Source organism: Suricata suricatta, chromosome 5, assembly GCF_006229205.1.
Source record: "Suricata suricatta isolate VVHF042 chromosome 5, meerkat_22Aug2017_6uvM2_HiC, whole genome shotgun sequence".
Classification (NCBI taxonomy): Eukaryota; Metazoa; Chordata; class Mammalia; order Carnivora; family Herpestidae; genus Suricata; species Suricata suricatta.
In genome coordinates this window covers 148791093-148814805 of record NC_043704.1, presented here as the reverse complement: position 1 = coordinate 148814805, position 23713 = coordinate 148791093, and the positions used below count along the sequence as shown (strand labels likewise).

Here is a 23713-nt window from a genome sequence, read left to right as displayed (position 1 = left end):
TATTTATTTATTTTCACACTTGTTCACTGAAAACTATAACATCATTAAAAAAATTAAAGAAGATGTAAATTGATGGAAATACATCCAGATTCTCTAAAGATTTAATATTGTTAAGATAGTAAATTCACCTACAGACTTCATGTAATCCAGGTGCCTTTCTGTAAAATTGGCAAGCAGATCCTGAAATCCATATGAAAATACAAGGGATCAAAAATAGATGAAACAGTTTTGAGAACAACCTTGAAAAAGTTCCTGGACTCACACTTCCCAGTTTCAAAACCTAAAAGCTAAAGTAATCAAGCCTCTGTCGTACCGGCATAAGGGTGGTGGATGTGTAGACCCAGGCAGGGAGTTGAGGGGCCAGAAATAAGCCAGTATATTTATGATCAGTTAATTTTTTCATAAGGGTGCCAACACCATTCAGCGGGGAAAGAATTATTTTCAACGAATGGTGCCGAAACAACTGGATCGCCACTGGGCAAGGAATGAATTTGGATTAAGTCATGTCTTCTTACATGGTACCCCAGACACACAGCCTACGAAAGGATACATAAATTGGGCTTCATCAAATTTTAAAACTTTTGTGCTTCAAAAGGCCCCATCAGGAAAGTGAAAGCACAGCATAGAGAATGAGAGAAAACATTTGCAAGCCACACTTCTGATACTAGGGACTTCGATCCCAGTTACATGAAGAACTCTTACAGCGCAGTAACAAAATAACAATTCAGTTTAAAAGTGGGCAAAAGATTTGAATAGACATTTCTCTAAAGACGATATAGAGACCGGCAGTAAGTGCATGATGAGATGCCCACCGTCGTTAGGCATTAGGAAACGACAAACCAGAAGCACAGTAAGATGCCACTTCAAGGCTGTTACCACAAAGATGGACAGCAACAAATGCCGGGGAGGGTGCGGGGAAGCCAGAGCCCTCAGGCTGTGCCAGTAGGAGCGCGATACGGCGGGGCTGCCCTGGCAATGGCTTGGGGGTTTCTTGAGCCGTGAGACAGTTAATATCTAATATTTTTATTATCAGGAAACAATAATAGTATTTAAATGTTTTAATATGAACTAGGAAGACAGTTTGTAACAACTTTATTTTCATAAGAAAGTCTGTAATAATGCCGTGAGATTGATTTGGTTTATCTTGGTTCTTTGAGGTTTGAATTGCACATTTACTTCATTACAGAACCAAAACGTGTCCTCTATCTGGTGCCGGTTTATACTCAGAGACAGCGAGCCACTTGCCTGTGGCTCTTTCCAGAGATCATGGATTTTTCTCCTTCCTCTCTCTTTTTCTGTTTCTCCATTCCTTCCTTCCTCTTCCCCTCTCCCTCCACCTCTCCCTCCTCCCTGCCCCCTCATCTGTCTCTCTCCTCTTTCCAGCTTTCTTACGAACATGAGACTTTTACACATGTGACTGTACACTCTTGTTTCCTCCTACTTTGAGCCTTACTTTTGGTGACTGAACACTTTCGGGTCAGAGGAAGTGTTCCATTGTTTTTCAGCAAAATCTTAATGAGCACTTAGGTTTTGCCAGGCACCCCACTTGGTACAAGAGACCCAGAAATATACGCTTCTGAACTCAAGAGTCTGTCAGTCTGGTGGTAGATTGCTAAAGGATGAGCAGCAAAAAGCTTGTTGTGTTTTATGAGTTTAGAACGTAGAGTCCCAGTGAGCATCAGACTGGAGGTGTCGAGGAGCCATAGTGGTGTGAGGAGGAGGAGACAGAGTGGCTTCGAGATCCTGTGTGCGGGCGGGGCTCAGGAGCGAGAGCTATGCGAGATTCGATCTGGAAGTCATTAGAGACTGTCCTTGCTATTGTCATTCAATGTTCAGCAGTACATTCCTTAAAGCAATTGCCACTGGGTTTTTTCTCCCGTTTGAGTACTGAGGGATACCATGAGGGTTCGATTTCCAGAAACTCGGAAGACCAAAGCGGGAGGTTTGCCTGGGTTCCTCAGGCCTCACTAACTTCTCTCTAGGCCAGTGAAAATTAAATTCATTACTAATTGGTTTTTTTTATCTTTATGTCACATGGGAATCTCATTTAAATCTACTAGTATGTTTTAGTAAAACACACACACACACACACAGACACACGCATACACATATACATCTGTGTATATATCTGTGCTATGGATTGTCTTAAAAATAATGTTTCTAAGGCTTGTAAACTTACTGTTTTCTAATATGCTAAGTTTTCCTCTGTTCTTTGCTTGCTTTTTCATCAAAGAGGATACTTCTGACAAGATGGATGGTAAGAACTTCCTTTTCTAATTCTACTAAAGATTTATTTTTACCTTCATTCTCTTAATTCCTGAAATGAGACTTTATTTAGCAGCAATTTTGATGTAAAAATGGCTACATAATTCTCTGAATTTGAGGTTAGGCATATTTATTTTGGGGCTTTCCAGTCTCCTCCAATACTAGGTTATTGTTTGTTGTAAGTGAAATCAATTATCTTAAAATTTTTTTACCTTAGCTCATAGAACTGTTCTTGATTTCTTAAGTCTTTCTCTGAAATAGAATCAGACTCAGAAAAATGGAAAGGAATCCCCTAAGTCATTTGATTGAACTCTGTAGTTTCTTGACACTGATACAGAGAGACAAATGATGTATTTACAGATTCATGTGGCTCTCTGTGAAAACAAAATATAAGTCCCAGGATGCTGTCTTTTTAAGAATGACTTTTAACTGACATTTAACCAGAACTGAACCTTAAGTTTTGCCTTTTTAATTTCAGTTTTCAAATGAATATGGTTTATCTGTAGCTGCTTGATTCAGTGTGGCGTTTTTTTATGTTTGGTACTTTTGTCTGATACTACACAACATATTATCCACATTTCCCTTCACTTCATCAGATACCCTAATGTTGTCTAGGAACTTGAAGAGGCTGAATCTGTAAGTCTTAGTATTAGATTGAGGAAAAATGGAAAACTGTGTGGTTTGCTGTCAATTACTACATAAACTCAAATATATTTAACTCCCATTGCAATGAAATGGAAGATTTGTTTCCTCTTGGGTCAGGTTCATGACTGTTACTTAGACTGTCCTTGTGCTTCTCTCTGTGTTGAAAGTATTTCATAAATTTAAAAAATTACTGAATGAAATAAGCTCACCAAGAGATGGTTTCTGTATTTTAAACCCTTCAGTACCACTTCTCATACTGAAATTGTGCGTCCTTAAATTATTCTCACTTTCCAGATTAAAATCTTTTCTTGTTTGGGTCCGAAACGTAAACCTATTCGAAGACTTCCCTCTGTGTCACATGATGTGTTACTCTCAGTGGTGTTCAGGCGTGTGTTTAGAAAGACGTGTACATACACGTACTGAGGTATATCTGTTACTGCCCCTTAGGGGTAGTGAGTTACGATATTTTTACTTCGGTTTTGCTACTTTTCTGTTGTATCTTAGGGAGCGAGTAGAAATGAGTAAAGAGCTGGTGGACTGATAAGTGTTGTAATGCTTTGATGAAAACCCCGGGTCACTGAGGCCTGAGCCGTGGATGTGGCTCTAGTTCTCTCATAGACAGCTTTTAGAAAATGCACAGAACGTATGCTTATTCTATAAAAATCCTCATTTCGAAGAAAGCAATGACAGGACTGCCTCTTTCTTGCATGACTAACTTCTGTAATTTTCTTCACCATTTCAAATTTTGAGCATGAAGTGTAGCAGGTAAAAGTGTTTGCGGGGGGAGGGGGTTGCCGTTCTCGTTTGTCTGGTTTCAACCTTTCCTTGTGCTGTGTGTCATTACATGACCTCAGACTTTGTTTTCTCTCAAACTGAACGTTTTAAAAGTTCATTGAAGGCTATCGGACTAGCAGATATTTCTTTTCACTCTTTCATTTTAGTCTGGGGTGGGAGGTACGAGTAGATCTTAACATCAGCATTGGCAGAATTTGTTGAAACGTAATTGTTTTATTTCTCTTATTTAGGAGCAACATCCGAAGATGGTAAGAATCATACATTTTGTTAGTAACACGAATACCTCTGCATTAATATTTTCATTAGTAGGAATTACATATCACAAACTAAAATAGGCTAATTTGCAAAAGTATATCATTCGACGGCCATAATAACTTTTCCATTTTATGTTTGGTTGTGTTAGTTACAGCTGTGAATTTTTTCCTTTAGTTCTTCATCTTGAGTTGTGCTTTGTATCTTGGATCATCTCATGCTGGAAGAAACATAATTGCTTACATGTTTAATAATATCTGGTATAAAGTTAATAGTTTCTTTTTTCAGCATCACTAATACTTTTAATTTTGTGTTTTTGTTTTTTAATTTATGCTAATACATTTATACTTTGGGGGAGCATGCTCCATTGCTTCGTTGTGAGGGGCTGAGCGCATTTATTCAGTCCCTCTTAAGTGTGTCTTTGGTTTACGATCAGTGGAAAGTTGCATAGATGATCTGAAGCAGGGATTACAAAAACTTAGATATACCACTTTATTTTACTGAGCCAGTTTACTCTAAGAAAATAATTATTTGTTGCTTTTGAATTTGTAGAAAGGAAAAAATTGAGTCTTTCAATTTATACTGCCTGAAGCCTGTCTTATAAACCTCTGATTTTGAAACATACCTTTTTTCTCCTAAGTTTTACCTGGATAACCTTTTCTTGTGATATTAAACCAAGTATATTTAACATTCTTTTCGTCTCACATTTACTCTGATATATTTGAAATATTTTCATATTTTAAATGGGAGTACTCTATAAAATGGTTTCTGGCACCTTAGCATTGTAATTTAGAATGATAGTATCAAAAATACTTATTCTCATTTCTTTGTTATATTGGATAAATTCTCCATTTCAAGAATAATAATTTTGTCTTTCTGTGCTACTTCTTAGTTGGGAGAACATTGTATCCTACTTTAAACAGACTCTGTAAAAGGCTGAAAGGCCTAGACTTATTAAGGAGAATGTTAGAACTCACCAACTAGACTTCTGGTTTTGCTTCTGTTTTATTCCTGGTTTTTAATCACTCTCTTATCTTCTCTCAGGTCTTAATTTTGTCATTTTTCCTTACTCTTCCTTTATTTTTTTTTCCTAATTAATATGACCATACCAGGCTAGCTAGTACAGTGATTGCCCTACAAATTGTACCTTTTAACTTCAAAGAATCGTGAGCCCTTCTTTATGATTGTATTTGGTATCGGTTCCGATTTGATAGCGGTTGAGACGGAGAACACCAAAGCACCTACTAGGAATATATTTTAGTTTTTACTAATGACACTTAGGTACTTGGAGACATGCGATCTCCTTTGGTTCGGGAGCTCTAGAAATAGATGTCTGTGGCTTGGGTTTGTGGAGGGGCGTGAGGCAGTGCTAGGGAAGAAGAGAGTGCAACCAGGCGGCGGAGAGGGAAACTGAGAAAAGTGCCAACTCTTATGTGATAGGTATTTCCTCAGATCATTTTATAAATGCAAATGGGGGAGGAGAGTATATCTCCATATCTATCTGTAGTAATCTGATGTTTAGCACAGGATAAAAATATACATTATTATATGTATTATAAAAATATTAAATATTTTACCTAAACTCTCTTCTTGCAAATCCCTTTTAGAAGTGTAATTTCAGTGAAAAGAATTGTTGGGTTGTTGGTTCTAAGAGTAGGCTTATATTTAAAACTATAGTCTGTATTTCAGAATAAACTAAACTTCATAGGAATTGAAATTTTAGAGTTGAAACTGCCAGTTAAGGAACAAGTGGCACACCGGTGGTAAATACCACTCTCCTGGACTAATGCGCTCAGGCTAAGAAAGGACATCTGTTAGTCTGGCCTTATTTGTACCCTTGAAGAAGAGTTAGCTTGTGGTGCGACACATAAAAAGGAGTATGTATTTTTAAAAATTTAAGGGAAATATAACCTTTCAGTGATGGTTACGTTATTTCAGAATTTAACAATCCTTGAAAAACACACCCAATCAGAAAATTATAGTGAGGTGTTTTTTTTTTCCTCATTACTACATATTATTACAGTAACATAAATAATTTCGTTCCGCAGGCCGGGTGAGAGCAAAGCTTTCGACACCTCTTGCGGGCATGGGAAATGCCAAGGCGGATTCCCGAGGGAGAAGCCGGACAAAAATGGTGTCTCAGTCTCAGCGTACGTATTGCCTATGAATTCTTCTGGATCCGTGCTTTAGGAGACGTGCTGCTTGTGTCTGACTGTGTTAGGAGATTGGCCAGTGGGGAAAGACAAAGCTGACTTCAAAACAGACAAGCCACATACTGAGTTCTCGTTCTGTACTTTAGGTTCATCATCACCTGACAAAAATGAAGGTATTTTTTTTTTTCAATGTTTTGGATCAGTTGTTGTGCATGTTCTGGAATTTTTTTGAGTGGGTGTTGTCTTGTGTTTTGGTGTGTTCATAGGGCTGCATCATTGATACCTGCCACTTAGAGAGAAAATACCTCATCTGCTGTACACACTTTTGCATGGGATATTGTAAATAGCACAAAACTCATAGTGTTAAGGTTTTCACAGTCCACTCAAACCTGCAGATGTAGAAAATTGTGCTTTTTAGAGGCAAAAGAATCGCCATCTGTTACCGTCTAATCTGGTTGCATCTAGCTCACCCTGTCCAAGGACAGATGTGTGTGTCTTCGAACTCTCCCCAAAATCTTTAAGAACACAGTTAGCATTTTGGGCAGGTGTATACTGATTCATAGTGAGGACACAGAAATTGAAACGTCCAGTTCTATTATATTCCTTGTTAAATTTAAAACATATTCTTACTATTTCATTGGAAGCTGAGTTCCTCATAAGCACAATTATTAAAAAGCACAATTTTGAGGTCTAGGTAAAAATGAATGATTCATTCCTTCTACATGTTCCTGAATACATTTATGGCATTATTAATTTAAAAGAGTTTGATCCTATTCTTTCTTTATCAAGAGATTTTCATTAGCACTTAGCTCTAAAAACAATTTTTTTCCAGGAAATAATTTGGGGATTATTTTACATAGTTGGCCATTTTGAAAAGAACTGTCTTTAACTATCTTCCACGGTGGTTTAGACCATTTATCAAGATACAAATGCTCCTTTTGTCTGTTTTCTTATTTGATTCCCAAATCCTGGAATCCAGGGAAGAGCTGGGGTGGGGGGGCCAGGCGGTGATTACACAGGTCCTACCAGCGGGTTCTTCTTTCCTCCTCTTTCCAGAGTCCGAATATCCAGGCAGAGAAATGATGGGAACATTCAACAAGAGTCCTAAAGATAGGGAAACACTTGGTAAAATTGGTTTGCAGTTTGAGGATTATTTATAAATAGGAAAAATGGCAAATGCCCTCTGGGTGAGGGCTCTTCTCCCAAACAAATTAGAAATAAATCAGACCACATTCTTCCCTGATCTTCTGTATTTTTTTTTTCTGGATTTTGAGAGTAATTTTTTTTTTAAGTTTATTTATTTACTTTGAGAGACAGAAACAGCACACGTGGGGGGAGCCGGAGAGGACGGGAAAGGGGAAACCCCAGGCAGGCTCCAAGTTGCCAGCACAGAGCCCGGTGTAGAGCTTGCGCCACAAAGCCGTGAGATCGTGACCTGAACCGGAACCAAGAGTCAGATGCTTAACAGACTAAGCCAGCCGGGCGCCCGAGACTGATTTTTTAAGTAACTCGATCTTTACTTGTTGTAGCGTTGCAGCTCCTCCAAGCGTAGTATCGGCATCGCCTCAGAGCTGGTTATAAAGGCACAGTTTCATGCCACCACAGATCTCCTGAATTCAGGCTTTTTAACAAGGTCACCAGGTGATTTGTAAAGGCTGAGAAGTGTCCGATTTAGATCATGAACTCTGGAGCCATATTGCCCGCATTTGAATCCTGGCTCTTCCAGGGTAAAGTTGCTGTATTTCCATATATTTATCTATAAAATGAAGAAGATAATCTCTGAGGATTGCAGTATATTTAATCTACTTGGAGACCATCCCTGGGCCCAGAATAAGCATTATGTATTTCAGCTGATAAACTGTCCTCCCTGTTACTGTTCACCCCATGCCAACTGGACTTTAAACTCCTGTTGTGTACTTTATACCTTGTTATCTTCCTGACCTTCCGGAAGCAAAGAAATAAATAATGTTAGGAAATTTTAAGCATAAAGAAGAATAAAGATAGCAAAACAAAACCGTCTTTATTTAGTACCTTAACGATAAAATTTAATATGATGTGAGCTGTTTTAATTCGTTCTTTTCTAAAGTTATAACAAGATTGAACTTGTGGCAGAGATTCCAAGTGCTTTTTATATGGTTTTGGAGTATGTTAAGGACCTCCCTTTTAGGTCAATTGTAATTATCACTTAAGTAGGATATAGAATAATCATTTTACATTTGGTTTTTCACTTTGAAACCCAATGTACAATACTTAAAATCCTCTCCTGAAGTATGAGAACATAATGATAGGTTTTTTTAGACCTGATAGGATTTTAAGATCAGAAGACTTTCTCATTATAAAACCACTTAGGCTTTAAATCATATTGAAGAGGTTTTCGTTTGCCTGCTCGCTAATTTGTTTGAATGACTGTATATTCCATTCTAGATTCTTTTAAAAAAAGAAATTGTGGCCCCGTATGATTTGTCGCAAGTTTCTTTACAATGTATTTGCACAGAAATACTGCTGTGACCTCCGTCTTCACTTTGTTGTGAAGTAATTCATTAGAGTTTGCGTGGTCTTTCCAAATTTTTATATTACCATTTAGGGGGGGAAAAACCCTTGGGCCAAAGCAGGTGTGTTCTGATGACTAACCGAAGTAAAGAAAAGCGGACCCCGTGGAGAGCTTTCCAGGTTTATGTTTACGTAAGGAGGGTGTCTCTTGTTCCTGTCGGCAGCGACTGGTTGTGTGCAGTTGGCCCCACAGCCTGTCAGAGACTCGGTCTCCTCACCCCAAGCCCCTGTTTGGTTTTGGGTGTTTTTCTGTGCATCTGAAAGAAAACAACTGTAGCTTTATCATGCAAGCTTTCTTCAGCTATCCGACGTTGTAGTTCTTCTTTACCTTTAGTTTTAAATTAAATGTTTAAATAATAAAAAGTTAAACATTTAATTATTGAGATTATAGGCTGTTAGTGGAAGAGAAGCTGAAGAATTTACATTTACTTTTGTACCTTCCTTTCATCGGCTTTGTACATGAGTGTCAGATTTCAGCTGCAGAAGCTGCTAAATGTACTGCTTTTGTTCCAGACATCTGTGGCTTAAGGAGTTTTCTTGTGAAGTTTGCTTTTTTTGCTTTAGGGCTTTTTTATTTTCTACGAACTGACTAAAGCTTTATTTCCATCTGCCATTCATTTTAAATCTGCTCCTTCCCTCTTCATGGATGATAATCCTTACCCTAATTCTGCCTTTACACTTGTTCAGGATCACAATCTGCTAATACCATTGGTGGTAAGAATCTATAGACTTTACGTGTGCATCTGTTGTTTGGTCACCTACTTTCATCATCGAGAATGGGTTCTATTCAGCAGAAACTCTCCACATAATATCCCATCATAGTGTGACCATGTTGGGGCAAAAATTGCCAATTATCTTTGGCCTGTCTTTATTACTAAAACCTTGAATTGTTTAAAATATCCTAGTCGATCCCACAGATTTTGACATTCAAAAGCAAAGGAGTTTTAGTCATGCCTTGAAAATACCTTGTAAAAAGTATAAAATGGTAGTTTGAAATTTTTAAGTAGCATGAGAGAAATTAGATACCCACTATCAGGTTTTGCAAATTAGGGTATTTTCTAGTAGCATGCCGCTCCCAGGTACACCAGGCCCTTTTTCAACAACTCAGTGTTTTTCTTAGAAGAAGTATTAGCCTTGGTAGTTCCTGGCTGGGGAAAGAGCCTCAGTAGTTTCTTCTAAGTATAAGTAACTCCAAAATGAGTCATAGGCATTGGAATTATCGCACTGTCGGTTGGGTTTTGGAGTTACTGGAGAAGAGAGGCTGATGATGCAAGCAAAACAAACTGCCAATTTAATTTTCAAGGAGAGGGTATGAATGGATTTAAATAGAGCGCGAGCTTGCATAATTTTGACAAATACAGTTAATGCAGACTAGGTGGGTGACTACTGTGCTTCAGTACTGCGTGTTTCCTCTCTGCTGAATAGACCCACATTTCAAGAAATCTTCCGGTCTCCTACCAACACCGTCACCCCTTAAATTTATATTAGTTTTAACAGAATACCACGTTGTATGTGTTCATGCAGTTCATCATTGATACCTTTTATATTGTTGCAAGTGTTCCCATAAGATGTCCCATTGGCTTATCTTGCATTGTGAGTTTGTGGCATGTTGGGTGTTTGGATGTTTTGGTGTGTATGTTTAGTTTAGATACTGCATGGAGAACCCAGGTGCCTTGTGGGTATCCTTAACATTATAACTGGAAAAAACCTGATTTGAAGATTCTTCACCTGAAACACCAAGAAAGAATTCAAATGAGCCATCGTTTTAAAGTAGAATAGAATTCCTTCTATTCAAATAAAATGTTAATTTCCTTGGAAACATTGCTTTTATACAGTATTGCTATAACCAGTGGAAGGTAATTTTAATTTTGTGTGCTGGTAAAGGTTTTGAATTAACCATGAATTTAAATTATATTACGCAAGACCATGCCAAGAAAACTACAGTGAAGGCCACAGATCAGCAGCCCCAGAACAATATCCAGCCTACCTCCATTCATGTATTATTTGGTCCACACAACATGATAAAAATGAGGACATTTCAGAGCTGTAGTATATATATATATTAACAAGACCCTAAAACCTGGCCAGTCTTCCCACAAGACGCAGCGGGCTGGGACTGAGAAGTCACCACTCCCTCCCTCACGCTCAGGGCCCCTCCCTCACGCACGCCTCCTGCCTGACCGCACTGGCATTTGAGTCTTTAGGTTTTGCTCCGTGGAAATGAAATAAGGTTGTACAAGGTGAGCAATGACCACCTGGTGGTGAAGAGAGGTGATGCCCAGCAAAGGGAGGAAGTTGCTCTCATTTCTTTAAGTGCAAGTTCCGCTTTTCTATAATGCCGCCATTCAGAAGGTAGCTTTAAATTACATCGTGGACTTTACCTAGGTTGTTTTCCCATTCGGTGCTCACGTAGGATGTTCCGATTGACAAGGAGCTCATCTCCTTAAAAGTTAACCTACCATGTAATTCTGGTTGAAAACCATGTTAATAATTTTTTCCTGGGCCTTGCCCCAGTCTCTGAGATTTTGTCCAGCTCTCTCTCTTTTCCCCTGACCGCGTGTCCTCTGCCTTCCAAGACTGAGAGCCGCTGGTTCAGAAAGAGTCTGACTTCTCTGACATTGCTGGTGGTTAGTTCTCTTCTACGCTCAGTACTTCGTCTCCATCCTAGATGTGGCCACCCAAGTCCCTGTTGCTGTTTGAAGGCAAAAAGCAAGTTTCTGTTTAAGCTGGCCCAATTTTATAATCCCTCAAATTTTAATTTTGTAAAAATTAAAAGTATACTTAGTAGCAAGGTAATTTTGTTATACCCATTCAGAGGCATCTCGGAAAGGCCAACTGTTTTAACAGGAAGCAAATTTTTATTCTTCACAAAAGACAGCAGTATTGTAATGACTAATTTTGTTCCTTGTAAACACATAGCTTTAATATATAGCCACAGCCATATGAAATGTATGTCAGATAAGTTATTTTTTTTTGGAAATCCTCTATACTGTTTGTGTTCTGAAACAAACAGACTGTTTATTAGTGTCGCCCTTATTAAACATAGCGTCTTACACCCCCCAGGACTGAAATTTTATTTTACATGATTTACTTCCCAGGCCTAGTATATATAGCATACCTTTCATTTTTTTTTTTCCAGGTTACGATTCTGTGTACATGTCTTCCTTGGTCCATTTCCTTTGAACTTAGAACTTGCCACCCTATCCGTTTTCTCAGCTGTACTTCTTGACTTTCAGTCCTTTAACAAGCGCTCTTAGAATTCACGTCTTAACATCTGCATGTGTGTTTGCCGTTCAGCTGGCAGCCGGTCCGGGTCTCCGGGAAGAGTTCTGACCACGACAGCCCTCTCCACCGTGAGCTCCGGTGTTCAGAGAGTCTTGGTCAACTCCGCCTCGGCGCCGAAGAGAAGCAAGATACCACGGAGCCAGGGCTGTAGCAGAGAGGCCAGTCCGTCCAGGCTGTCCGTGGGTAAGGCTTGCTGGGGGAGACTCGGGACCTCCTCTCGTGTAGCGCAGGCTCGGGTAGCATTGAAGACTTCAGATGGGCGCTTAGAAGCTAACAGAAAACAAGTTCGAATTTACGGAGAATTTAAATAGAGGTTGCAAATTGAATTAGGTACCTTACCTTGATTTTAAGGTATAGTTTAAACCTTCTTATTGGTAGCCTATTTGTGTTTGCAAAATACTATTTTACCCATCTGATCTCATACCAACTAGAGGACTGTATTCAGATTTACCTGCAGTCCTGGTAATGCCTTATGAAGAGTGGTCTCTTGTCAGCCTTCCTAAGACTTAAGTTATCAATCAGTTTTTGAGAAAGAAAAATAAAACTAATGTCTCCAGAACACAAATTCTGTCTTTTGTTTCCTCCCTTTCTGTCTGGACCAGCCCGAAGCAGCCGCATTCCTCGGCCAAGTGTGAGTCAAGGGTGCAGCCGGGAAGCCAGTCGGGAGAGCAGCCGGGACACAAGTCCCGTTCGTTCTTTCCAGCCCCTCGGTAAGCACTGGGCAGGCGTCGGGGCGCTTCCCTCCCAGGGCGCCGCCGCCGGGCAGCCTCCGCGGACTTGGGGCTCCGCTCTCCTTGTCGCCTCTCGTTTCTGTCCTGATGGAAGGAAATTGTAGGTTTGGGGAATTCCTTTGACATTTCCTTGTTGAAACGAGCAGGTTAGACCTTGTATAAATAGATTGTCTCCATAGTTGAGTAACGATCACACCCATCTGAACTACGGGGTGTTGAATTCATGATCTGTCTTAAGAAATAAACCTATAAACTTTGAAGCTAATATCTAAATTTTTACCCTCTTGTGAAGTATGGACCATTTCATTTGACAAAATAAATGCTGTTGGTTTTTTCAGTAGATATATTAACATTTCAACTTAGATATTTAACTTAGGTTACTAGAAAGAGTGCTGCAAAATACCACATGAACTACTTATTAAAATGGGAGAGATTAACATTTTTATAGTATCGTATGGTTTAATAGTTGTTTCCCACATAGTAGCCTGCTGTAAGACCTCCATGGTCCAGGTTACAGAGATTAGAGTACATCCTTCCGCCTAATAGCATCTTTACTTCAGTTATAAAAACAGTAAATGTTTTTTTTAACTTAGAGTTTTTGAGAATAACCAGAAAGGCAGAATTTTTTTACATTGAAATGTTTTAGAATTTCTGCATGGTCCTTCGGCTTTTGAACTAGTACTTTGTTTATATGTACATACCTAAAGCCGTTTCAGATTTTTTCTTTTAATTCTACAAAATATAGGTTACTGTAATAGAGATCTCTCTTCAGGTCTTGTGACTTTTAAGTAGAACAGAGTTCTACACATTACCAAGTGGAATTATTATTTCCTTCAGTAGACATGTTAGTGTAGAACATCTAGAGGTTCCAGTCTTGTTCTCTGGGCCCTTTGGTTTGAGTAAGTCACTAGACTGTCCTGTACTGACCTAGAAAACCCCACTGAGCTGGGGACACAGATAGGGACATCCTCGGCCTTTGCCATTTATGTATTTTTAGTTCATATACATACAGACTGTATGTGTGGGTGTATGCACACATGCATACATGTAGATGTACATGGTATATGTCCATGCATATATGCTTAAAAATGAAATAGACCCTACCTTTGTATACAGTATGCATGCCGTCTTGAAGAGTTGAAGAGAGTGGAGTGGGTGTGTGATACACTTGTGTTTGTATAATGCTGCCACTGCAGAATTATTAGAAAACATGAGATATCAAGAAGAAACCTTCTAAACCTTTGCAGTAGTCAGACATGAGAGATTTATAGCCAACTATTAATCACTTAAAAAAATAAACATTGCTGCTAGGCCTCTTTTTAAAGAGAAATGGTAGCCTGCCATTAAGTTTTCTAGATTTATCTTGAAGCCTCCATTTGACAATTTAAATCACTTAAATTTTTATTATTAAAGGAAGCTGCTTTCCTGATTCTGGTGAGACATTCTATGTGGGTTAAAGAAGATTAGATCTTTTAATATTACAGTTTTAGGAGAATTGATTTTGATGGCCCTTTTATGTACCTGTGGATGCCGCACAGTAACAGTAGTAGATTGGCCCTGTTACTGCGCAGGGGTGAGGTATCCGTCTCAGAAATCAGGTTGTCCCTCCCGTTCCCGTTGTCTGGGGTGTCTGCCTGCGCTCTGCTGTCCTCACTGTGTTTATCTGGTGAATCCTTTGTTAACCTCCAACGTGAGTACCGCCATTCGGCAAGTGAGCCCCGCTAGCTTGCTGTGTGTTCGGCCGTGAGGGCACTCGGGCGTCAAAGAGAAACCCGAGCTGAGCACACGGGACTCCTCTGGAACTTGTGTCCTTCGTTCCCATTTTTTTCTGGAGCCAAGTTCCAAACCAGAGACTTGTTCCCACAAGAGTACGAGTGGTGCCTCTTCCCTCTTATCTTCAGCCACAGGTAACCTTCGATGCCACAGCATTTTTCACAAATTTTCATCCATTGGGCATTTTCATATTGATTCAACTCTCACCATTTTAAAAGTTATTTCAGGCAGAATTAAAACTATATGTTAGTATGTTTTGTTAACTATAGCAATCACTTTTCAGAGTCTGATTAAACATTTTTTACAGCATTCTTTCTGCTTAATCCTTTGTCTCAATCTTTTTGATTGTCTTTGCATTCATTAAGGTCCTGTGGCAAAGAAAAGAGTGATTCACGTAATAAATTGTTTTAGGGGCACCGGGGTGGCTCAGTTGGTTAAGCATCGACTCTTGATTTTGGTTGAGGTCATGATCTCACAGTTCATGAGTTTAGGCCCCACGTCAAGCTCTGTGCTGGTGTTGCAGTGCCTGCTTGGGATTCTCCCTTTCTCCCTCTCCCCTGCTCACTCTCTTTCTCTCTCAAAGTAAAAATTTTTTTTTAAAGTATTTTAACTGCTCTAATTAATATATCTGAAGAAGAGTAACTTTCTAAATAGGAGTATTGTATTTCATTAAATGTTAAAATGAAGAAGATTGACATTATGGTGTTTCAAAAAGCAGGATTTTAAGACATTAAACCTAAACTCTGCTAAAATTAGATTCAGAGAAAGATGACGTAAATATAGGGAAACATGTTACCTTTGTAGGTCTTTTGATTGTATTATTGGTATCCTTTTCTTACATTCACATGTCTTTGATATTTAAATCGTTCACTGAATACAGAACTTTTGTGAACCAGGATGGAAAATGTTTAGATTAACGTAAGTGAAGTGTGTGACTTTTTGAAGAGCAGGAGCACGGTTCGTGGGCTGTTTAAGAGCCGAGGCCTCGAGAGAGTGCAGATCATCACTTCCCAGCACTGTGGCTCTGATCACGTTAATCCACGTCACTCTGTGCTTTAACTTGCCCATCTATGAAATGGATCAGTAATACCTGCCTCATTGGGTTCAGGATTAAAGGATTTAGGTTTATTATTGGTTACTAGTTACCATAGTGGTTTTTTTTTTAAACTACAGTGTTCATTTTTTTGTCTCATGCTTGTACTTTTGACATTTCCTTCCATTTGAATACTCGCTTTTTTTGTCTCCCGTGGGCTTATGTCTGTCCCGTTAAGGTGTAAGATCTTTTGTGTGTCCAGGACGATACTGCAGTGCTAATGTTCAGTTGCCTTACTCGGCAGTGCGAATTCTGACCCTTAACTATTTATTACTAGTAGTACCAGTGTTGACTCACTCTCCTTGCCTGCCTGTGGTGCTGCCACCACTCCTTGTTTCTGTGGTGATCGATGAGGTTTGTGTGGTCCTGTTATTGCAGCCTCCAGACACCATTCCAGATCTACTGGTGCGCTCTACGCCCCCGACGTGTACGGGGCCTCAGGTGAAGGATGAGTACATTTCCACTATCATCTGTGCATCCATCTCAGACTTTTGTCCTTTTCAGTTTCCATTCAGTTGTAGATTTATGTCCTTAAATCACTTTGGTTTTAGTTAAATTTGATTTGTTGGATAATAAGTCATTTGTGATTTTTTTTTTAATTTTCCCCCAAGTAACTTTTTCCCCTCCCACAACCTTATTTGAGCATTTTTCCCACAGTAGATAGCCTTTTCTTTGTGTATGTAATCTAAGTTATGTCATTTTAAAATATGGAATTGTTTTATGTTCTCAATTATGTACTTCATCTTTGTACATGTTTTGGAAAAAAAAAAACCAAAATGGTGGATGAAGTGTTTTAATTGTAAACAGTGGTGGAGAAAGTAGTTGAGGGGGAGAAGCCATCCCTGGTTGGTCTTTACGTACCTCAGAATGTTGGGCACATGCCAGGTGCCTAACAGACGTCAGATGACGGGTCTTAGTTATAGAACGAAAACCTATCTTGAAGGAGAAGCCACAACGATTGGAGAGTTTTCCCTTGTAAACTGGTGTAGCTTCGTCGAGCTCCCTAATCTTCATTGGTTTGAGGTTTGTTCTGGACTGTTCCATGGCTCACCTGTATGGCTGAGAGCTGCCTGACTGGATTAATTGCAAGGGCTATAGATTCACAAGCCCTTAGTTAGCCAACCATGCTTTCTTCTATTTTCTGCTCATAAATGTATCATAGCTACTGTTCTTTAAATTTGTTTTCCATACACTGTCAGTAATTTAATTGCCTTTACCATTTTATTTGACCAAAAACCAAATGTACCCAGAAAATACAAAATTGCTTTTAAAATGCTTTGCCCCATTGGGTTTTTTTTTTCCCTCCCCTGAAAGATCTTAAAGTTTCCAGTGTGGCGCTGTTACATTGATGACTCTCTCAAAGCTCTTTTCCTCCTTCTGATGAATTAGGTCCGGGGTATGGGATGAGCCAGTCGAGCCGACTGTCGTCTTCGGTCAGTGCCATGCGAGTCCTGAACACAGGTTCTGATGTGGAGGAGGCGGTAGCGGACGCACTGGTACTCTTTTCCATTTCCTTGTCGTTAGAGCTGTTCCAGTTATGAAACTCACGTGTGGGTGAGCCCGTCCGCCAGCGTGGGAGAGGACGGGGGAAAAAGCTTGTGGACTAAATCTAGGAAGACCAGTGTGGGCAGTGTTAAAAAGCAGAGTTGTATAATCAATTCTTGGTCCTTATTACTTGGTCAGAATTTTAAGCTGGGGCCAGAAGTGATTGATGGGTGTCAGGAATTTAATACAAATATTGATGTTGTTAATCCGACGATATGTTTTATGCACTGTTGTGCGCTAAGGGTGGATTGTGCGTAAATACGTGCTGCAGGCACACATTCCAAGGCTTGCTTAACGTCTGCGGTGTCGAGGGGTTGTTTTAGCTTGGGGTGGGATTTTGTTTTGTCTTCCTTGCTTGTATTTCTGAGCTGAGAGAAGGACAACTTCCAGACAAATTGTAATTAAGACGCCCTCCTGGCTCGTTATGCCTGACACATTAAATCATGAGATTTAAAAACATCGTCTGCAGATCCACGATAGTCTGTCAGAAGAGTACGGGACGCGTCTTGTTTTTCTCACTTAAAATGATGAAGGAAGTGTCTGTCATTTAAAACAATGGATATAATTGGTTTCTGCTTATTTCCCAAATCAGTTCGGTACTCACTTCCTCTCTCAGATGACATCAATCCTGTCTGTGTTTGAGACGCATTTACTCACTGTCTTACACAGAACTTACACAAGTCCTGCTCTTTGCTCTGAGATGAGAAAGAAAGCATCGTGCCTTTTAAAACCGCATACCACATTTAACCAGTGTTCATAGAATACAGTTTATGCCACACGTATGCGGAACAAAGTTTTAAAAACAGCTGCTGATCATAACTTAAGGCAAGAAATGTAATCACGTGTTATTTCTGCTCTAACTGTATGTGCAGAATTTTTCCCTTTACCTCAGCCATTTGATTAATTTTTATAAATAATATAACTAAGTAGGAACTATATTCTCTTGGACATGGAATATATTGATCACATCTGGCTCTGATGATCAATCAAGTGCTTTAAATTTATTGTTACTCATCAATGTATTCCTCAAATCATGTTGTCTGGTTTCTTTTTAAATGGAAGACTTACCAGTTATATTGTGCTCACATAAATTTTATTAATTGAATGGGCTATTGAACTATTACTTAAAATACTAAGGTGTTTGGATTATATAAGGGATGTTTAGCCACCAAGGCTAAAAAGCTGAATCTCAATAATTTGCTTCTTTGTACTTCCATTATTCGCATAGCATAGATATTTCAGTTATAACTCTTAATTTCTAGGAAAAAAAATTATTAAGCCTAATTTGGATCTTGGGAAAATCATCGAAACCGTTAACTTTGGAAACAACAAAAGGATCCAAATAGAAAATTTAGTTTCTTTAGGAAAACTGGTTATGGGAGTATTCTTCTAGCCTAGGACTAAAGGATATTGGCAAGATTGAAGAGCTAGCCTGCTACTAAGCAGTTTTTATGTATCTGTATATTAAAAAATTTACTGTTTCTGATTATGGGCATTGTTTATGCCTACTTCATTGTGCTGTTTAGCAAAATGTTCTTCATTATTTTCAATTTTTCTCTTTAAAAATTTACTGCGCTCAGCTCTTAGGAGACATACGGACTAAGGTATAGACATTGCTGTTTTCTGACATCTTATGATACCATAACTTTGTTCCTTTGCTTCATCAGTTTAACAGATGGTAGTCTTCTATAAAATATTCGAGTGGAAGTAATAAGAGCCTTTAATATGTCCATCTTTCTGTATATATGACTATGAATAGGGAGATACTGCTTGCAGAAAACATCCTGTGGGGGTTCTTCTCCTTTAAGCTTGACTGCTCCCTGCAGATGAGGTGACACCGTTGACACTTAAGTCTGTAACAAGCTGGTCCTGGAGCCCAACACAGGACATAGCCATTACCCCATCCTAAATTAAGCTGGTGTTGCTAAATCAGTAAGAGGCGTTTGTTTAGTGATGGAAATGTCTTTATAAAACTATTTTGAATTAAGTTCAAGTTTGTTTCTTTTTTAAGATTTTAGACTTTGGAGAATTTATAGCCATCTGGCACTGTTTTAAATTCTTGTGCTTATCAATATGTTTCATAGAAATGTCTTCACTGCTCATTAGCCTAAATTCAAATATCAGATTACATAAAGATGTATCTCCAATTCTCCCAAGGAAATCTCAGACTGTTTGCTCTCTCATTTCATTTTGAATGTGCACAGTATAATTAGCAGTTACATATATTAAATGCTAAGCCTCAGGTACAAAGAAATTGAATCTAAACAGGCTTTCTTGCATCTATTGAAATAAGACAATGTAGACACATTGGGGGAAACATGATGGGCTCTCAGGGAGCTTGCCTCCTAAACATCATGGTAAGCAAACAGATTCTCGTCCTTCCTTGTGTTTTACTTCTCTGAGAGACACGAGGGTCAGTGCAAGGGGAGAGAGAGTGGCAAGAGAAGCAGTAGCATAAGTGAAAGGGAGACTAAAGAGAAGATACCCAGGAAAAATAGAAGTGCATATAGGAAAACGTGTTTTTCTGACCCATTCTCATTCTTTAAAAAAGTAATATTCAAAAAAAGGTAATATTCTCTTTTCCCAACTCAAATTTCCAGTAATTTCTGTTCATCCATAATATATACTAGTAGTTCTTTGGTTTCCATGAAAAGGAAAAAGAAATGGGAAAAACCCACAATTTGAGCACGTCTCACTTTACATCTGTGAATTTCCATGTTATCTTACTGTTTCTTGCTATATTCCATCATTAAAAGTATTTCATCTTCTACTAACTTCTAAAACCTGTTCTCTGAAGCAAAACTAAATATTGAAAATAAAATCAGTTATCGACTGATACATTATATTTTTACAGTGGGTAGACGCATGCTTGGTACTGATTTTAAAACAAAACCAGTCCTTTTGTGGTCAGTAGAAGTTGTGAGTTGCCAGTATACTCTTTGGCCCACTGCTGACAAGAGTCTGTGTGTGTGACAGAAAAAACCTGCTCGCAGGAGATACGAGTCCTATGGGCTGCATTCCGACGACGACGCCAACAGCGACGCGTCCAGCGCTTGTTCGGAGCGCTCCTACAGCTCGCGGAACGGCAGCATCCCCACGTACATGAGGCAGACGGAGGACGTGGCCGAGGTCCTCAACAGGTGTGCCAGCTCCAACTGGTCAGAGAGGAAGGAAGGCCTCCTGGGGCTGCAGAACCTACTGAAAAATCAGAGGACACTAAGGTGAGTTTATTTTCTTGAGGCACTTACGACTTGGTTTCCATAACACTTAGAGATCTTAGTATGGAACAGACTTGTTTTAAATTCAGAAGATGGTATCAAAACATTGTCCCAAGCCTCAGAGCCATCTATACTATCTATACTAGAAATTCTTATTTAAAAGGAAACTTTTTATTCACAAATAGAAGTTCATGAAAATTATTTTTAAAATTAAAAGTCATAAAGTGTACATAAAATTAAAACTGAACAGTTTATTTTAGAAAAAAAAAAGTTGGCCAGTTTGTTAAAATTCATTCCTGATCCTAAGTTGTTCAGTCAGAGGAAAGAATGCTTAGGCTCATTTGAATATGAAGGTATATACTTAGTGTTGATATAATGTGTGAATCTTAGTGTACTGCAAAATGGAATTGGGGTAAATTTCTTTTAACAGAACTTTATGTTGGTTTTTAGTTTGATTTGATTTGGTTTCCTTTCCTAATGGCTTTTACTTTTTCCCCCCCTCTAAATTCTTTATTGTCTTTATCTTTGTAATGTTTTAAACGTCTCTGGCCAACTCAGCTTCGGGGCACCTGGGTGGCTCAGTTGGCTAAGCATCCAATTTTGGCTCAGGTCATGATCTCAGAAGTTTGTGATTCCAAGCCCTGCATCAGGCTCTGCACTGACAGCTCAGAGCCTGGAGTCTGTTTCAGATTCCATGTCTCCCTCTCTTTCTCTGCCCCAACCCCCCACTCACACTCTGTTACTCTCTCTCAAAAATAAAAACTAAAACATTAAAAAAACAACCTAGTTTTAGATAATTCTTAAGTTTGAGTGTTGTAGAAAATTAGAGGGCTACTTCCTGACTTGATATCTGAAATCAGGGTTAGATTTACTAGCTTTATATTTACTTTAGGAAGTATTAGAACTATTTAACTTAAAATAGATGTTTATGGGGGTGCCTGGGTAGCTCACGGCTCAGGTCATGATCTCACAATTCGTGGGTTTGAGCCCCACCTCAGGCTCTGTGCTGACCAGTAGCTCAGAGCCTGGAGCCTGCTTCAGATTGTGTCTCTTTCTCTCTCTGCCCCTCCCCTGATCATGCTCTGTCTCTCAAAAATAAATAAATGTTAAAAAAATAAAATAGATGTTTATGTACTACCTAATATATTCTAATGTGTGTATATCACACTTCATGAATCTTTGCAGTAAATCATCGTAATATTGTTCCTAGCCCCATCAAAATTAATATTAGGTTGAGTATATCATTTTCAATAGCAAGGGAGTAAGCATAGTTTAGAAAGATACTAGTCGTCAGGTGGCCAAATTTAAGAAAACATCATAGCATTAAAGGAAAAACTCAGGGGTGCCGGGGTGGCTCATTTGGTTAAACATCTGGCTCTGGATTGCACCTCAGGTCATGATCTCACCATTCCTGACATCCAGCCCCACATCGCACCGTGCCCTCTCCCGCACTCATGTGCATACTCCTTCTCTCAAAATTAATAGATATAATTTTTAAAAAATAAAGGATAAAATTTATGTGCTAGGAATGTCATTTGTACAGTTTCCCCTGTCATGCTCCATTAAAGAAATCCAATTGTATTTCTTTTCATGTAACTTTCAACTTTTAAGCTAATGTGGGTTGCAACAGAATTATTGTTGCATTTGTTAAACTTCTGTTTATTCCTGATTAATAAGTTCCACAAACTTTTAATTTTGAGGACTGGTTTTTGTAGCCTTTCTTTTCATAAGAAGCTAATTACAGCTAAGGTTACTTTTAAAGTTTCATATTTGGGGTTTTGGGTTTGTTTGTTTTTTATTTGAGAAAGGAGAGAGAGAGAGAGAGAGACGGAGTGGGGGGAGGGAGAGAGAGAGAGAGAGACACACAAAACGGACGAACCAAGCAGGGGAGGGGCAGAGAGAGGAGCGGAAGATCCAAAGCGGGCTCTGTGCTTACAGCAGAGAGCCCGATGGCGCAAACTCAAAAACCACGAGGTCATTACCTGAGCCAAAGTCAGACACTTAACCGACTGAGCCACCCAGGTACCCCGAAGGTTACTTTTAAATGAATTCTTCCTACAGCATGATATTAATTAGCTACTTTATTATTTTGACAGTCGAGTTGAACTGAAAAGATTATGTGAAATTTTCACAAGAATGTTTGCTGATCCTCATGGCAAGGTATGTTTTAGTATTTAAGATTATTTACTCCTATGGGATGTCATTTGTGTATTGCAAAAAAAAAAGAAAGTAAAGTGATAGCAAAACACTGTAAGCCATTTTTGTTTTATTATTGCTCCAAAATGGTAATAATCCTTTCCAAACACAATTGAAGTTGTTTGATATCATACATAATTTAGAAACTTCACTGGTGACCATTTAAGCTTCTCCAAAGAGAAACTGGCTAAGACCGTATAAACTGAGGGGTGTAGTGACAAGCGCAACTCACAGACTTTGTCAGGCTGAGTGTGTTTGTATTACTAGAGGCGTTTTACTGTTTTTAAAAGAAAAAAATTGGGGTAAGTGAAAAAAGATATTTCTGTGAACATTTTATTGTGTTCTTATTTTGCAGTGTTGGTGTAAATATAGTCTTCAAAGAGCAACTGTGTAGAAGAGAATTGCCGTTAAAAACACAAAAGCAGAAAATGCAGTGTTGGCCATTGTTCAGTAGTGACATTTAAAAAATCTTATATATTGCAGTAGTCCATAAAAATTTCCAGAACATTGTTTAATTTTTAATGTTGATTAAAACCTACTTAATTTTAGGGATGCCTGTCTGGCTCTGTCAGAGGATCATGTGACTCCTGATCTCTGGGTCATGAGTTCAAGTCCCATCTTGGGTGTGGATATTGCTGAAAAAAAATTTTTTTTGAACATACTTGATTTTAAATAGTGAGGTATATAATCTGCGTGTGTATTGTGAACTCGTGGTTTACACTGCGGGTAGTACTGTTATAAAACGTATTTGTTTCTTCTGTTTTCAATAATGTGTCTGACAGTGGTGAAATTTTAAGTATCTTTTTTTAGGTTACCAGTTGTCTACATGAGAATTTCTAACCTAAGTGAGAGGGAGATGTGGAAGGGAAATGATAAGAAAAATATTAATGAATTTTGCTTTTTTTTTATTGTCTTCACATTATTGTTCCACATATCATTCTCATTTTCTCCTATTTTCAATATTTCCATTACTTACAACACTGAAGATAATAAAATCCCATTTTATACATAAACTAAAATCCAGCTAAAGATTATAAATTGCTTATACTTTAAAGCAGTTTTCAAAGATTATCCTCAAAATCGGAAGGTATATTTATCTTATCCAAGAATACGAGATTCCATTAGAGATAAAGATTTTTGTAAGAGTTGGTAAGCAGTTTGTTTTAAAAACTTTCAGGGGCGGCTGGCAGGCTCAACTGGTAGAGCATGTGA

At 38.6% G+C, this 23713-nt stretch overlaps 1 protein-coding gene across 1 annotated transcript in view; it reads left to right on the top strand.

Moving 5' to 3' along the window:
• CLASP2 (cytoplasmic linker associated protein 2) overlaps nt 1-23713 on the top strand; it is a 164555-nt gene that overhangs the window by 96188 nt on the left and 44654 nt on the right. The window contains exons 19-28 of the mRNA XM_029938780.1: nt 2234-2257; nt 3936-3953; nt 6006-6107; nt 11958-12128; nt 12548-12655; nt 15921-15983; nt 16932-17038; nt 18668-18691; nt 20064-20308; nt 22402-22465. Of these exons, the coding sequence (XP_029794640.1) occupies nt 2234-2257; nt 3936-3953; nt 6006-6107; nt 11958-12128; nt 12548-12655; nt 15921-15983; nt 16932-17038; nt 18668-18691; nt 20064-20308; nt 22402-22465 (926 nt within the window). The remainder of the gene's footprint in view (nt 1-2233; nt 2258-3935; nt 3954-6005; nt 6108-11957; nt 12129-12547; nt 12656-15920; nt 15984-16931; nt 17039-18667; nt 18692-20063; nt 20309-22401; nt 22466-23713) is intronic.